Source organism: Piliocolobus tephrosceles, chromosome 7, assembly GCF_002776525.5.
Source record: "Piliocolobus tephrosceles isolate RC106 chromosome 7, ASM277652v3, whole genome shotgun sequence".
NCBI classification, from domain to species: Eukaryota; Metazoa; Chordata; class Mammalia; order Primates; family Cercopithecidae; genus Piliocolobus; species Piliocolobus tephrosceles.
The window spans coordinates 8,218,049-8,233,835 of NC_045440.1; the positions used below are offsets into that span (position 1 = coordinate 8,218,049).

General features: G+C 40.6%; 1 protein-coding gene across 1 annotated transcript in view; it reads left to right on the top strand.

Moving 5' to 3' along the window:
* The window catches only part of CSMD1 (CUB and Sushi multiple domains 1), a 2,063,566-nt gene that overhangs the window by 1,833,737 nt on the left and 214,042 nt on the right, over window positions 1-15,787 (top strand). The window contains exons 39-40 of the mRNA XM_026453909.1: window positions 2,498-2,567; window positions 8,523-8,639. Of these exons, the coding sequence (XP_026309694.1) occupies window positions 2,498-2,567; window positions 8,523-8,639 (187 nt within the window). The remainder of the gene's footprint in view (window positions 1-2,497; window positions 2,568-8,522; window positions 8,640-15,787) is intronic.

Sequence of the window (15,787 nt, forward strand, 5' to 3'; positions counted from 1 at the left end):
TTGGTAATAAATGACCATTTTATTGGTAGTCTCTGATGAAAATTTGTTGAGACTTTTGAACTTTATGTTTATCCCTATTTCAGAAGGAAATTTATAAGAATAATTTAATGAATCAGAGAATGGGGATACACAGAGTATAAATGCCAGCAGCACAAAATTGCCTGGAGTATCTTCTTTAAAATTAAATATAGTCTTCTTTACTATAACTACTTTTAAAAATACCAAGAGGTATGAGAAAGTTAGTTTAGTGGCAGATGGATTGAGTATGAAATATTTGAGAGCTTAGGGAATCGGTTTGCCATTGATAACTGCATTAGTGCAAATGCTTGTTTGATGCGTTCCCAGTGTGGCTGGAATTATTTAACATAAATTAAATATTGTTTTTCAATTGCCTCTATGCCAGTCGTGGGTGGCAAATGGAAATTTATGAGATAAGCAAACCTGGCTGATAAGGCCACCGAGTCACAATCAGGAAAAAGAATAAAAATAGACCACACACAGAGGTCTCATGGATCACTTCTCTTTTATTGTGAAAGAGATGTTAGCACAAAACATCTTTGAATTTAACCCTCTACTCTTTGATTTCTTTTTCCATGAGAAAGATTAGAACAGATTTTTGAAAGTAGAACATGGAAAATTCATATATTTACAGGGTAAAGAGACCCAGAGTAATAAGGGTTAATTTCATTGCAGGCAGGTTGATGTGACATGTGAGGATGTCTAGTGAGAAAATGAACGTGAGGTCTCCTTTTTCTGTAATACAGGAAGAACCGACCAAGTGCTTTGCTGAACCCTGGTAGTCATGTGACTTGTAACCATAGACACCCACTGAAGCTACCTTTTCATAAGCAGACTTTGTATTGTTGATATTTTGGCCTTCTTATCACCACCTAGTACTTTCTAATTATTTTCAGCCTCTTAGACCAAAAGCTATAAATTCTGGCAAATGGAAAAAAAAAACAACAACAACACACTTGTTTTTCTTGTAAATTTGTTTGAGTTATTTGTAGATTCTGGACATTAGCCCTTTGTCAGATGAGTAGATTGCAAAAATTTTCTCCCATTCTGTAGGTTGCCTGTTCACTCTGATGGTAGTTTCTTTTGCTGTGCAGAAGCTCTTTAATTAGATCCCATTTGTCAATTTTGGCTTCTGTTGCCATTGCTTTTGGTGTTTTAGACATGAAGTCCTTGCCCATGCCTATATCCTGAATGGTATTGCCTAGGTTTTCTTTTAGGGTTTTTATGGTTTTAGGTCTAACATTTAAGTCTCTAATCCATCTTGAATTAATTTTTGTATAAGATGTAAGGAAGGGATCCAGTTTCAACTTTCTATTTATGGCTAGCCAGTTTTCCCGGCACCATTTATTAAATAGGAAATCCTTTCCCCATTTTTGTTTTTGTCAGGTTTGTCAAAGATCAGATGGTTGTAGATGTGTGGTATTATTTCTGAGGGCTCTGTTCTGTTCCATTGGTCTATATCTCTGTTTTGGTACCAGTACCATGCTGTTTTGGTTACTGTAGCCTTGTAGTATAGTTTGAAGTCAGGTAGCGTGATGCCTCCAGCTTCGTTCTTTTGACTTAGGATTGTCTTGACAATGCCAGCTCTTTTTTGGTTCCATATGAACTTTAGAGTAGTTTTTTCCAATTCTGTGAAGAAAGTCATTGGTAGCTTAATGGGAATGGCATTGAATCTATATATTATCTTGGGCCCTGTGGCCATTTTCACAGTATTGATTCTTCCTATCCATGAGCATGGAATGTTTTTCCATTTGTTTGTGTCCTCTTTTATTTCATTGAGCAGTGGTTTGTAGTTCTTGAAGAGGTCCTTCACATCCCTTGTAAGTTGGATTCCCAGGTATTTTATTCTCTTTGAAGCAATTGTGAATGGGAGTTCATTCATGATTTGACTCTCTGTTTGTCTGTTATTCCATCATTCTCAGCAAACTATCACAAGAACAGAAAACCAAATACCACATGTTCTCACTCATAGGTGGGAATTGAACAAGGAGAACACTTAGACACAGGAAAGGGAACATCACACACTGGGGCCTGTTGTGGGGTGGGGGTAGCGGGGAGGGATAGCATTAGGAGATACACCTAATGTAAATGATGAGTTAATGGGTGCAGCACACCAACATGGCACATGTACCCTAGAACTTAAAGTATAAGAAAAAATTAAAAAAAAAAAAAACCCATACTTTGCCCACTTCAGTACTCTTCTTTAAGTATCAAGAAAGGAGCTGGGTCGAATTATGGTCTGGTCAAAAGAACATTGCAAGATTTTGTTTTTAATAGAAAGAAACACGGTGAAAATGGATACTTTTCTATGTTGGTTGCAAATGTGACTCACTAATAATCATTAGTAAAAACAGATTTCACAATTTTTGCATTTTAAAATATTTATAATTAAGAAAGGAAAAAGTGCAGATATTCTCAAACACTTAATCCTTCATTACTCTTTAGTTATATGGATTTTCTTTTGTTTTCTTTTAAACAGGGCCGTTCCCACATTTCCTGTATGCCAGGGACTGTTCGCCGTTGGAACTACCCGTCTCCCCTCTGCATTGGTAAGGATGCACCTTCTGTAACTCTGCTGCTGTGCACACACCAGGAAGAACAGGCCTGCTCTACTCTTGGGCGTCAAAGGATGCACTTCTAAATTTCTTAATTTGAAAACATGTGTTATATAATAATAGCACATAATGCAGTAGAGCAGAATGACGAGTGTAACCTGCACCTTCCCCATTGAATGCGGCAACTCTGTCTTCTCAGTGTGTCTGCGTCAGCCCGCACAGACCAGAGGCAAGACTGCCTGCTCAAGGCCCTACACCAAAATGGCATTCGTGTCAGAAGGCCAGTTTGTTAATTTGTGGCAAAGAAGGAATGCAGCTGGTCTGAAAATCTGAGTAGTTTTCTGTATAGACCTTTAGCCTCAGAAAAACAAGTTCCCAGAAACAAAATTCAGAATGACAGATTACCCATGGAGTGATGGAGTATTTCATGTTGGAAACAGCCCAGCGACTATCTTGTGGGTGAGTTAATGGAGGCACAATCAGCTGACTTCTTTAGGAAAAGGCTTTCCAGACCTGTATTTAATGCCTTGAGACTCGCTAAACTGTTAGCATAGATGATGTGATGGGAGCTTAATGATTCCGGGGCATTGTAGTGGTGATCACAAGTCCCTCAATACAAAGGTTCGTGATGTCAGGGTGACTTTGCTCCCCATCATTCAGGACCCCAGCTTCACCCATCACCTATTTGTTATAGTCCAACTCAGAAATCTTTACCTGTAGCTCAGGAGACCATCCAGCTTTGCAGGTACTGTCTCAGCAGGATCATCATTAGTTACTTAACACTCTGTACCCCCAACCCACAATAAATCTGGGTGTTACCTTAAATTTCTTCCTCACTCCCTAAATCCAAGTGACTTCTCACTTCTGTCACCCCTTCCACCTGAATGTATCCTCCCCTGCGATTCTTAGCGCCAATGCCCCATCTTTAAGATGGCACAGTCCCCTCCTAAATTATCATCTCCATGGGATCCTAACCTACAGCTCCCATATTTAGCCATACTCCAGCTTTATCACAGGAAAGAGACAAAAGGAAACATCGACAGTACTGATCTTGTCTTTATTTAAATTTGTCATGTCTTGTTCATCATACATTTTCTGCCTTTCTTTTGATTTTTTCCAAATATTGCATTAAAATATTTATTGGAGGATTTAGTCACCCTCTCGAATTTTGCACTGGAGAGAGTGTCCTCTCCTCAATGCTGTCGGGGCTCCCACCTGCAGGTGCAGTGAGTCATCCCTACCCTGGGCTACCACCACCATGTGCCTGACTTTACTTCCTGCAGAGCTCTAATGATATTGCTCTTTACTTTGCCCTTCTACAATCCCCAAAGGCTTTGGTAACAGAGACATGCACCACTCACCTCTGTACCTTCAGCACGTGGCAGACACTCAAGAATTTCAATTAAAGAATGGCTAGGGAATGAATATCAGAGAGCAGGGATCATTCTAATAGTCACACTTCTGGGGGTGCTGTCTTCATTGTTCCCCGCGGTCTTCCAACACTCAAGTATTGCTGGGGGTGTGCTCAGAACCCATTTATCTCCAGACAGTCAGCCTCAAGCATGCCATACTGCCAAATGGTGTGTCAGGAGAAAGTGGTCAGCTCCATATGAATGAACATTAGCCATTTTAAAGGTCACAAAATAGCCTTCAAATTGCCCTTTGAGCTATTCACATTCTGTTTAGAATTCATTTCGACGTAGTGTGGCGTGGGCACCCACAAGGAAAGCCAGGTAATTACTGTCTGTTACACATTCTTCTGACAGCCTAATTTCCCCACATCTCAAATCAATGTAGGTATTCAATGGTTTTTAGTAATACACAATTTAACTGCCTTGCATGGGATGCAGATGAAATTGTGTAGAGGAAAACAAAACTGCATGAAACCTGTAAAACAAACAACACTTCAGCCTTTATGATAGTCTCATCCAGGAGAGAATGCCTGTTTATGTTATCTTCCCTGTATCATATTTGCTTACAAGTGAAAACAATACCTTAGTGGCCAGTGTCTTATTTTTAAAAGCATTTCTTGGTAAAAATAAATGTCTAGTTTAACATGTCAGCTAAAAACAAGAGCTACTTGTAGAGACATTTAAAATCCCAGCCTTGATGTGGAAGGAAAATATTAAAAAATTTTAAAAAGGAAAAAATTAAAACTGCCTTTGATTCATACAGAACATCAATCTGCCTATTTCTTTTTAAATGAAGAGCCTTCCCTTAATGTCAGGAATTGAAATTTTTTAAGCTTCACAATGAAATCAATTCTAAGCAGGCATTGAATCAAACAATATGCCTTTGCTGTCACTTTGTATTACACAATGGGATGTTTTTTCAAATAATTAACGTATATTTGCAAAATATAATAGGCTTTTCTCTTTTATTTAACGTTGTAAATGTTAGCACATGTTGAAGTTATGTCAACTTCCGTAATTCTTTGCAGGGTATACAAGTTTTTTCATTGTTTAAAAACTCACACATGACCCATGATAAAGCTCAAAGACCGATTCTAGAGATTGAAAGGTTTTTTGTAGCTGTTAGCTTTAGATTACTCCAAACCGGGGAATTTTAGGAGGAGAAGTTCAAGAGAGATAATATTTTACTTATGAGCTCCTGGAAATCCCATGACCTGATTTTGAAAAATACTAGTACTGATGAAGACACTGTATATAAAACCACTTCTCTAGAGGTGAACATATCAAGCAGTGTTCTCAGAGCTTAACCAGTATTGACTATTTTGAATATTTATAACAAGCCCCAGAATGGTCTCGCGGTTTCCTAGGGCCCTACAGCTGGGTGAGGTTCTCGTCACAGCAGGTGGCCCGGGACCTCCCTGTCTCACTGCACCACAGAGTGTGTGGTGCACAGCACCGTGTGTCTGTGTCCTTCAGGAAAAATTCTATGTATTCTTTCTCCCCCTCCAAATCAGGAATCCATACAAAATGAGATGTATAAATCCAGTAAAATATAAGGTCTCTAGCCATTTTATAAAAATAAATTCCTTCCGCTTTACAAAAACCATATTTACCAATAACTCTAAATACACTATTTATCTATAAGAAAGGGTCTGGCATGGAGGGAGCTTCCCAGGCAGCAGGCAGAAAGTCAGTCCACAACGTGACGACCACACAGAGATGGACACTGAACCAATCTAAGACACGGCAAGCCCAGTCGCCTTAAAATGTCACAAAGGGCCGGGCATGGTGGCTCAGGCCCATAATCCCTGCACTTTGGGAGGCTGAGGCAGGCAGATCTCCTGAGGTCGGGAGTTCGAGACCAGCCTGACCAACATAGTGAAACCCCGTCTCTACTAAAAATACAAAAATTAGCCAGGTGTACTTGCAGTCATGGGTGCCTGTAATTCCAGCTACTCGGGAGGCTGAGGCAGGAGAATCACTTGAACCCGGGAGGCGGAGGTTGCAGTGAGCTGAGATTGCACCACTGCACTCCAGCCTGGGCGACAGAGTGAGACTCTGTCTTAAAAAAAAAGTCACAAAGGAAGAAAAGATGGATATGCATCTTTTGCGAGCTCTGTTTTTATGCTTATCTATTGACTTGTAGTTTTCTAGATGAACAACAGCAAAAGCAAAGGATTATTGTGGCTTTAACTAAGCTCTCAAGTAATTAGGTGATTGTTGCGTTTTTGACAGGAGATGAACCCAGGGTTCAGGCCCGTGATCAGTTTCGCATCACACAGACATTTGGTCTGTGTGGGACACAGACACCCGTGTTGATGATGCCGTCTACGTTCAGGTCCTGGGCCAGCCTCTCCTGCAGGGCTGCCTCAGTCCTCAGCTGAAGATATATATAGGTGTTTGTATTTTATGATTTACAGTTGCATGTGTGTGCAGAAATCATGCTAAAATCAAAAGGAACTTTTTAGTAATACCACGTTTACTGGTTCTGTTGTTTTCCTTTTTTTTTTGTCATTGATTCGGCCTTTTTCATTCATGTCTTCCCTGTAGTTGTGTTAAAGAAAAGGGATCACAATTCAGACCCCAAAAGAGGGTTCTTGGATCTTGCGCAAGAAAGAATTCCGGGCGAGTCCATAGAGTAAAGTGAAAGCAAGTTTATTAAGGAAGTAAAGGAACAAAAGAACGGCTACTCCATAGACAGCAGCCTCGAGGGCCGCTGCTTGTCCATTCTCAGGGTTATTTCTTGATGATATGCTAAACAAGGGGTGGGTTATTCATGCCTCCCCTTTTTAGACCATTTAGGGTAACTTCCCCACGTTGCCATGGCATTTGTAAACTGTCTTGGCACTGGTGGGAGTGTAGCCGTGAGGACGACCAGAGGTCACTCTCATGGCCACCTTGGCTTTGGTGGGTTTTAGCCGGCTTCTTTACCGCAACCTGTTTTGTCAGCAAGGTCTTTATGACCTGTATTTTGCACTGACCTTCTATCTCATGCTGTGACTTAGAAAGCCTTAACCATCTGGGAACGCAGCCCAGTAGGTTTCAGCCTTATTTTATCCAGCTCCTATTCAAGGTGGAGTTGTTCTGGTTTAACACCTCTGACAGTTGAATATGCATATCTACTGTCACTGCAGGTCACATGAGCCCTCGGGGAAAGGGTATTACTGCTAAACGTATTTAGGCATGCCACTCAGATTCACTGGTGTGTCTTCAGCACAGTCAGCAGCTGCATGGACAAAGTGCAGACGGGAGCCTGGCCTTGCAAATGCCTGGTCTCTCCCACAAAGAAATCGCCTTGAGAGGTTATACTTTAAATAGCAACACAGTTGATGCTGTCCAAGACTTTTCCAGAATTATGACTCACACCACAAAAATACACTTTTAAATGTTTGTAACTCACATTTTTCAACTTATACAATGTTTGAAATCCAGAATATGGTGCCCTGGCTTGAGCAATTACCATATTCACTAGACTTGAGTTTTAGCTATTTCTTATATTAAATTACAAATAAAGTGTTTCAGCCTTGATGATGATTAAAAAACAAAAAGGCTTCACTACCGGTCCTAGGGGCCTCTAAAAGAGGGCTCCCAGAAAACATTTTGTTTAAAATATTTTGCATAATGAGAGCATTGTTAGAATAAAGCCATTTCCTTTGGGCTTCCTGAAAAGAAGAGGCATTATTTGCATAATTTTGGAATATAAGAAATTATTTTAATAGGTTGCAAATGGTCAAAGATTGGAATTTCAAATGCTTCAACTTACATCACTGGGCACGTTTGTTGTAAAATCAGTTGTGTTTCTTTATAGTCAAACCTCAGATACAGTAGCAAAACATGTGAGTCGCCAAGATAAGGCAAGATGCATGAACTTATTTCACCCTCTCTCACAGCGTAAGATTTCCTGGGGAGAAAGTGGTTGCAGTTAGCTGCATTCCAAAATTGAAAAGCTATCTGACAGTCATGCGTCCTGGCTGAAACGAGTTCTGGAAGCAGACGCAGCTGGAATGACCTTCTAGTTGTACTGTTTACCAGGCATGTCACTTTAGGCAAATTTCTTAATCTCTTCTAGGCCTGGTTTCTTTGTGTGTAAGAGGGGAACGGTGGTCCTTTCAGGATTGTTATGTGAGTTAATCTATGTAATGTATATCTAGGTACAGTAAGTACCACATAGTTAGCAATCAATAAATAGGGACGAAGACTACCTCTCAATGAATTGCAGCTAATAAACTGAAGTCTATTTGATGCCTGACTGCAATGCAGACATTAAACGGACTAATCTTTACTGGGAGCCTTTGAGTACGAGGAGAAGATGGATCTTGAAAAACGGTCTTTATTCTAAAGCAGTTCACTGTCAGGAGGGAGAGCACAGCTCATAAATAACTAAGGCACACAGAACTGCATCGTGTGCTGTAATTAGGGGCAGAATCCAACTCTGAAGACTTGCTGTTTCTCAGCATAGTTGAGTGAAGCAGGTTGGAGCAAAGATTCCAGGGAGGAAATGAGGACCCGCAGGACTGACATCTTGTCTGCTTAACAGCCACCTGTGGAGGGACGCTGAACACTTTGGGTGGTGTGATCCTGAGCCCCGGCTTCCCAGGTTCTTACCCCAACAACTTAGACTGCACCTGGAGGATCTCATTACCCATCGGCTATGGTAAGTGAAAACACTGTCCATTCCTAAAAGTTCATTTTTTTCATTTCCATCTCGGAAAGAATTAAGCAGAATAAAATGCCTTGTTCTGTTGACATAACTGTATCTGTAATTGAAAGTGGCATACAGATTTAAATAAAGCTTTCGCAGAGTAACTTTGAGAGTGGAAAACTTATTTGAAAAATCAGCTGAACCATGCAACTCTTTTCAAGGCAAATTAAATTGGCCGAATGATGATATCGTAGGCACACAGAGTGCAAAATGTAGCATCCCTAATTCAATTATCACTCTCTTTATTTATAATAACGCTTTTCTAATCTATCTCTGGAAGTCAATAATGGTTATTGTTTCTTCTGGATAATTTCGAAGGTTTTTTAAAGGTTATGACTCCTTTTAAAATAAATATAAAACAAATTTTAAGACATAGTATGGTTTCATACATTTTTATTATATATTACATTGTTTCCAGGTTAATAAATAAGTTGTTTTTTAATATCTAGTTATTAACATTCCGGTTATTCACCTTAAATAATTCATAAATTTAATTGTTATGTATACTATTATAGAAGCTTTTTCCGGCCTCTCTTCAGAAATGCAGGGTCTTTGTGAAATTTTGATCCCCTCTCACGCCTTTCCCCGTCTGCCTCCCGGTTTCCTTCGTATTTTAGTTGATTTATTTGGGTCTCCCCTACCTGTGATTTTCTCTACAGCACTCACTCTAGGTAGACCAAGTTAGGTACTCAGTGAATGTCCTAGGGCAGAGTAGCTTTTTTTTTTTTTTTTTTTTTTTTTTTGAGACGGAGTCTCGCTCTGTCGCCCAGGCTGGAGTGCAGTGGCCGGATCTCAGCTCACTGCAAGCTCCACCTCCCGGGTTCCCGCCATTCTCCTGCCTCAGCCTCCCGAGTAGCTGGGACTACAGGCGCCGCCACCTCACCCGGCTAGTTATTTGTATTTTTAAGTAGAGACGGGGTTTCACCGGGTTAGCCAGGATGGTCTCCATCTCCTGACCTCGTGATCCGCCCGTCTCGGCCTCCCAAAGTGCTGGGATTACAGGCTTAAGCCACCGCGCCCGGCCGATCACACTCTTTATTCAAAGCTTCTGTTTTTAGAATCTGTGCCCAGGATGGCAGTAGCAGGAGGAGTGAGCAGTCAGGGTGGGCTTGCTCAGCAGAGAGTGGCCGGGGAATAAACAGTCGGAGTGACAGCCCTGCAGGCCAATCAGGCGCCGGACATGGGAAATGCAGTCAACCAACATGACCGTTCCACCACGAAAGAGGAGGACCGTGGAAGAGTAGCTCGATGGGGGCGGCCTGTGGAGTCCATCCCCGCCCAGTTATCCGTAGGAGGCCACGTCTAGTGGTGGTCGAGGACGGGAGAGACTCTGTGGAAGGGTTTTTATAGGAGCCCCTTATTTCTCCCAGGTTTCTTAGTTTGCTAGTTTTGTTTTTTTCAATCATCATCTCTCTGAGCATAAGGCAGTGATTCTGCTAGGGCTAAATGAAACAGAGAGCTGTGAATCACTTTCAACAACATTGGCTCCACTGTTCCCCCAAGCTGGGTCCATCGTCCTTGCCATGGAGATCTGGAGACACGAACTTGTTGAACTAATCTTTGGAGTCAGGGGTTAAGAATTATTTCAGAGATATGTGTAACCCTGGATATTTCCACGGCTGCAGTGCTCTTAAGGACCAGAGCCCTGTTGGGCAAATTATTGTAGTCATGAACTTCAGAGAATGAGAGAAATCTGAGGCGAACTGCAGCGATCCCTGAAGGAGGTGTGGTTTTCTTGAATGACTTCATCCACAGGAACCCCAGCTTCCTCATTTCTATACCTGAAATAGCTACATAAGGTTATGGTGAGGGTTAATTAAAATAATTCTGGCTATTGGCAGGCCGAGGCAGGCAGATCATGAGGTCAAGAGATCAAAATCATCCTGGCCAACACGATGAAACCACGTCTCTACTGAAAATACAAAAATTAGCTGGGCATGGTGGCACTTGCTTGTAATCCCAACTACTTGGGAGGCTGAGGCAGGAGAATGGCGTGAACCCGGGAGGTGGAGGTTGCAGTGAGCCAAGATCGCCCCACTGTACTCCAGCCTGGTGACAGAGCAAGACTCTGTCTCAATAAATAAATGAATAAATACATAAATACATAAAAATTCTGGCTAGAAGATTAGTGCAGGGCTTGGCATGTGATAAACAACAACAACAAAAAAGTGAAACAAATAATAAAATCACCTAGTTGTATTTTGTATTATTCTTCCAAATGTTTGCCACCTTCCTCTCAAAACTAAGTGGAAACATTCCATGAACAAAATAAAATTGGCATAAATATTTTCTTAACTTATTTTTCCAATGTTACTATTTTATCATTTCTGAGAAGGGTATCATTTAGTATATTTTCTTATTGATTTATTTATAAACTATTGTGCGAGGGAATAATTTGGGAAAAAACTTCAATGAAACCAAATTGTCTAAATTCATATTTGGGATCTATAAACCTAAACTGTTTAAATAAGATTGAAATGAAAATTATGAAATATCTTTAAACTGATGTAAATCTTTTAAAAATTTGATATTGCATAGCATGAGGGTTTAAAGAGCATCTGAAAGAGGAGAAAAGAAACTTTATCTCAAATCCAGCAGGCATAAAAAATATTATCCCTAGCTTTTTAGAATAGATGTAGGTATGCTTCACAATAATTTGTTATAGATTACATTTGAGTAATGTGCCAGGGTTGCCTCTGATAAATTTTATAACCTCTCAATAGTAACAGATGCAAAGTGAGAAATGGGGAGGAGAGGGATGTGAGTGGCCAAGCGTCCCCTGACATGGTCAACATTTGGAATGATGATGTCCCTGGTAGGAGTTCTTTCTAGGGCTTACATCATTTTTGAGCAATTTGCAGAATCTGAGAAAATTTTACTATCTAGCTTTCAACCCCACATCGTTTTTTTTGTTTTGTTTTTTGTTTTTGTTTTTGTTTTTGTTTTTGTTTTGAGACGGAGTCTCGCTGTGTCGCCCAGGCTGGAGTGCAGTGGGGTGATCTTGGCTCACTGCAAGCTCCACCTCCCGGGTTCACACCATTCTCCTGCCTCAGCCTCCTGAGTAGCTGGGACTACAGGCGCCTGGCACCGCACCCGACTAATTTTTTTGTATTTTTAGTAGAGACGGGGTTTCACCGTGTTAACCAGGATGGTCTCAATCTCCTGACCTCGTGATCCGCCCGCCTCGGCCTCCCAAAGTGCTGGGATTACAGGCGTGAGCCACCGTGCCCGGCCCCCACATCGTTTTATAGTGAAAAACATTTAAGTAAATTACTTCTATATATTCATGGCCTTCCTTAATTCCTGCCTCTTCTCCCTCGTAATATCCACTACCAGAGCTTCAAGTCTCCCTTCTATGCACATGAATTTTAAACCAACGTCATGAGTCTTGTTGTCAAATGTCAAACCACACTTCGGCGGCATGTGAACGATTTCATCTGAGTCAGATTCTCCTGTTCAATTCCTAATTCATACCCACAGCACTGCGCAGGTCATTTTTCTTTCTCTGAACCTTATCTTAGTCTTGTCAGCAAGCTCTTCTCAGAATCTCCCAGATCTTAAGCAAATATCAGATAATATCCTTGGAAATTTTGAGGAAGTAAGTTTGGGGTTCAAGCTCAGACGTCTGCACTTATAAATCAAGCACTCACTCCAGAAGTTTCTTACGTGAAACAAAATGGGAATATAGCGGAGGTGACCACAATTATCTTGTAATTATGACTTCTCCCCTTTTTGGTCTCTCATGTTGCTTCCTATTAATAGCTAAACCATAAAGTGACTCTGGAACATTTCCTGTGGTTACAACTCAGAAAAGGGCCCCTTATTTTCTAACGGGACAAACAGGGAGATTGGGAAAGTAGACAGGTATTTCAACTGACGTCACACAAAATAATATCTTACCAGGATGATGCTGTTAGGGTGATCTTGGTGATCAGGTTGCAAAAGAATAGCCAGAAGATATGTCTTCTTTAATACTGAGAAAAGACATATATGTGATAGGTAGTTCACACGAGTAACCATGGTAGAGTTAACCAGCTCCCTGTAAGGGCAAATGGTGCATTGCTATTACTAGGCTGCCTCTCCCCTCCTCTGTGTTCAGAGGTTTGGGAAACTGTGTTAAACAATGTTTCCTTTGAAGTATCACTGGAAATTTCATCAAGAAACAGACATTATGGGAAGCTTGATTGCCTTAGACCCTAAGAGAGGGTCATTTGTATCTACTTAAACTTGCAACAGTAAGTAACAAGGAAAATGACTGCCCGGCCAGGGTGCTCAAATTTTATTGTGTGCCAGAAGCCTCAGTGGAGGTTGTGTTGTTACAATGTAGCTTCCGGTGGCCTGTTTCCTAAATTCTGATTCAGTGCCCCTGGCTGAAGTAAGAAATGAATTTGGCATCTTCCCAAAGCAACTCCAGTTTCTTGGATGCTGGAGTCAAACTCCTCCAGGAAGCCTTTCTCCAATTTATAGAAGAGTACTTTCAATCAAAATAAGATGAGGAATGCACAAAAAATTTCACAATATTCTTATAAATATTATTTAAGAAAAATTGCTTTCGTGTAAACATGTAGAAATCATGAGATTTTGGCAAGTTGAAAATAGAGATAGAATATTATTGAGTATGAAACAGCATGACAAATCAAAACTCCAAAGTGAATTACAAAAGAAAAAGTGAAAAATTGTTCTTGCAAAGCTTTCTTAAATGTAATTTCTAGGCTTCAGATTGTATAGCTAGTATCTGAACATACATATGTGTCCCCTTGGTTGTCAGTTTTGGGATTTGGATTCTCAGGGCACAGCTGTTCTACCAGTAAGCGTGCTCCTCCAGTTACTCTGAATAATAACACTTATCTGGAATACAACACGTTATTGCCATTTCTTGAAGAAAAATATATGTGATGTTTTTCACCTTGGGAGGATTTTATTAGGTATTACGGATCTTCCCATACAACAGGATAAGCGTGGGATTGCCTGATCGATTAATCCAGGAGTTAAGCAGTTGCCAGTTTAGTCAAATAATTCTTTTGATTAACTCTACTCCCAGAGCCCATTCCCATGGATCGAGCCACAATTAGAATTGGTAAAAGCATAGGGACATAGCTGCTTTGGTATCACGTGGAAATCATCCTGCCTCATTTTCCTAATTATTCATTCCATGAACTGAGGCAGGGTGTTTTCTACACCCTGCCTCAGTAACCCACAGTGACCCACACAGCCTGTTCCTCAAAATGACCAAGAGAACTCTAGCCAAAAGGACTGAGGCAGTTGGCAGCATAAGCTGTGGTTGCTCACCATTTGGGGCTCTGAGTTGAGCTGAGTAGAAATCTTAGTCCTACCAATGATTACACAAGATACCAAAATGTTTTTGAAACTTGTTTCCTTATTTTTAAAGGGAATGTCATAAAATATCAGTCCCATAGGGCTATTTTGAAGTATTGTAAATGCATGACATAGGACATTATTTAAGTGCTGTTTTTAATAGCTAAACCAAATTCGAGTTTAGTTATCTAGTAGCTAAACCCAATAGTTGTGTGCCATTTTCTTTCCTTTTCACAGACTTGGCTTGTTGTTTTGTGATGCTCTGGCAGAACTCAAACAACTCAGGATTTCTGTCTCTGTTTTCTTGAGGGTGTCTAAGGGCACCATGAACAGAAATGCAACCAAGATTTCTATCTGCCTTACTCCATTACCTTTTATATTTACAATCTACTGCACTAATCGTGCACACAATGCTCTCCAAAATTACCATGCCATCGGACTGTCTAGAAACATAGGGACAATATAAAAGGTTCTTTAGAATGTTCAATAAATTCCATAGGTATTAACACTTTTGCTATATTTTTATTACACACAGAAGGTGCAAAACAGAGCAAGTAGTATTCACAGGTTCTGTCAACTAAAGACTAAGGTTTAACTCTGAGATCATGGTCACATTACTATTCAAAGTTTTGTCAACGCCAAAGGCAAAAATTCTCTGTGCAGGTGACTTGTCACAGGCACTTAATTTTCAATATGTAATCACAATTGGATAAGAGAGTACTGGGTAAATTCCACCAAACGTAAGCATTCAGATTTTTTTGTTGTTGTTGAAATAATATATTTTTTTTAGTACTTTCTGAGATAATAGAAGGATAACCAGGTTATGCTTATTTTAATCCTTTTATTTGGGCTTTACAATGTCAAACTGGATGCAATTTGCTGAAAATTAGATAGCTAAATAATTCTATTTTAAGCCAGATTAGAGCTGGGCTCTGTTCTATTTTCTGACATGGATTAGGTAGTTTGATATGTGGCTGTATAATTTATCCTGCTTAAAATGGTAATTTTGCTCACAATATTATAATTGTCATAATTCCATTTCCTTTTCAAGCTGAATTCCAAATCAGTAACAAACCACTTTCACTGGATCCTGTACTTTTGAGACGTTGAACATCCTCCATTTCTTTGCACCCTGATCCCTTTGCAAGTTATTATCTTTCGTGACTGTGCCGGCTCATGAATTTCAAAATGTGTTTCTGGATAAATATGTCTAAAGTCTGCATGTGTGCATCCGAAGTGAGCACATTTCCACCCATTTCCCTACCATTTGATATGAAGTGTTCCTATCTGGCCCCAGTGTTCCTTTCTGGTACTCTGGGCATACATAGAAGTGCCAGCAATTCAACAGGTTGTTTTCTATTACTCTCGGGTCAGCTTCTTGATTCCGCCTGGTTGTGATTAATGTGAGGAATGTCGATAAAACTCTGTGGAGCATGTGGATTCAGTGTTCATAAGGCAGTTGGACAAACACACATGTGCACACACAAATGCATGCACGCACACGACACACACACACACACACCTACTCTTCAGTATAGTTTATTTATTAGTAACAAAATTCATTTTTATTAGATTCATAGGCTACACCATCAAACTGTGTTTTTAGCTCAGTAGTGGGTAAGTGGACAGGCAGATCCGGATGTGCCACTGGCTGAGCAGTCCAGGAGCTCAGGTGTCACAGCAGGCAGAGAAGACAGCTCCAAACCAAGGGATACGGGAGCCCCTGGACCCCCTCCCTCCCCCTCCCCCTCCCCCTTCCCCCCCACCCCCTCCCCCTCCCCCCT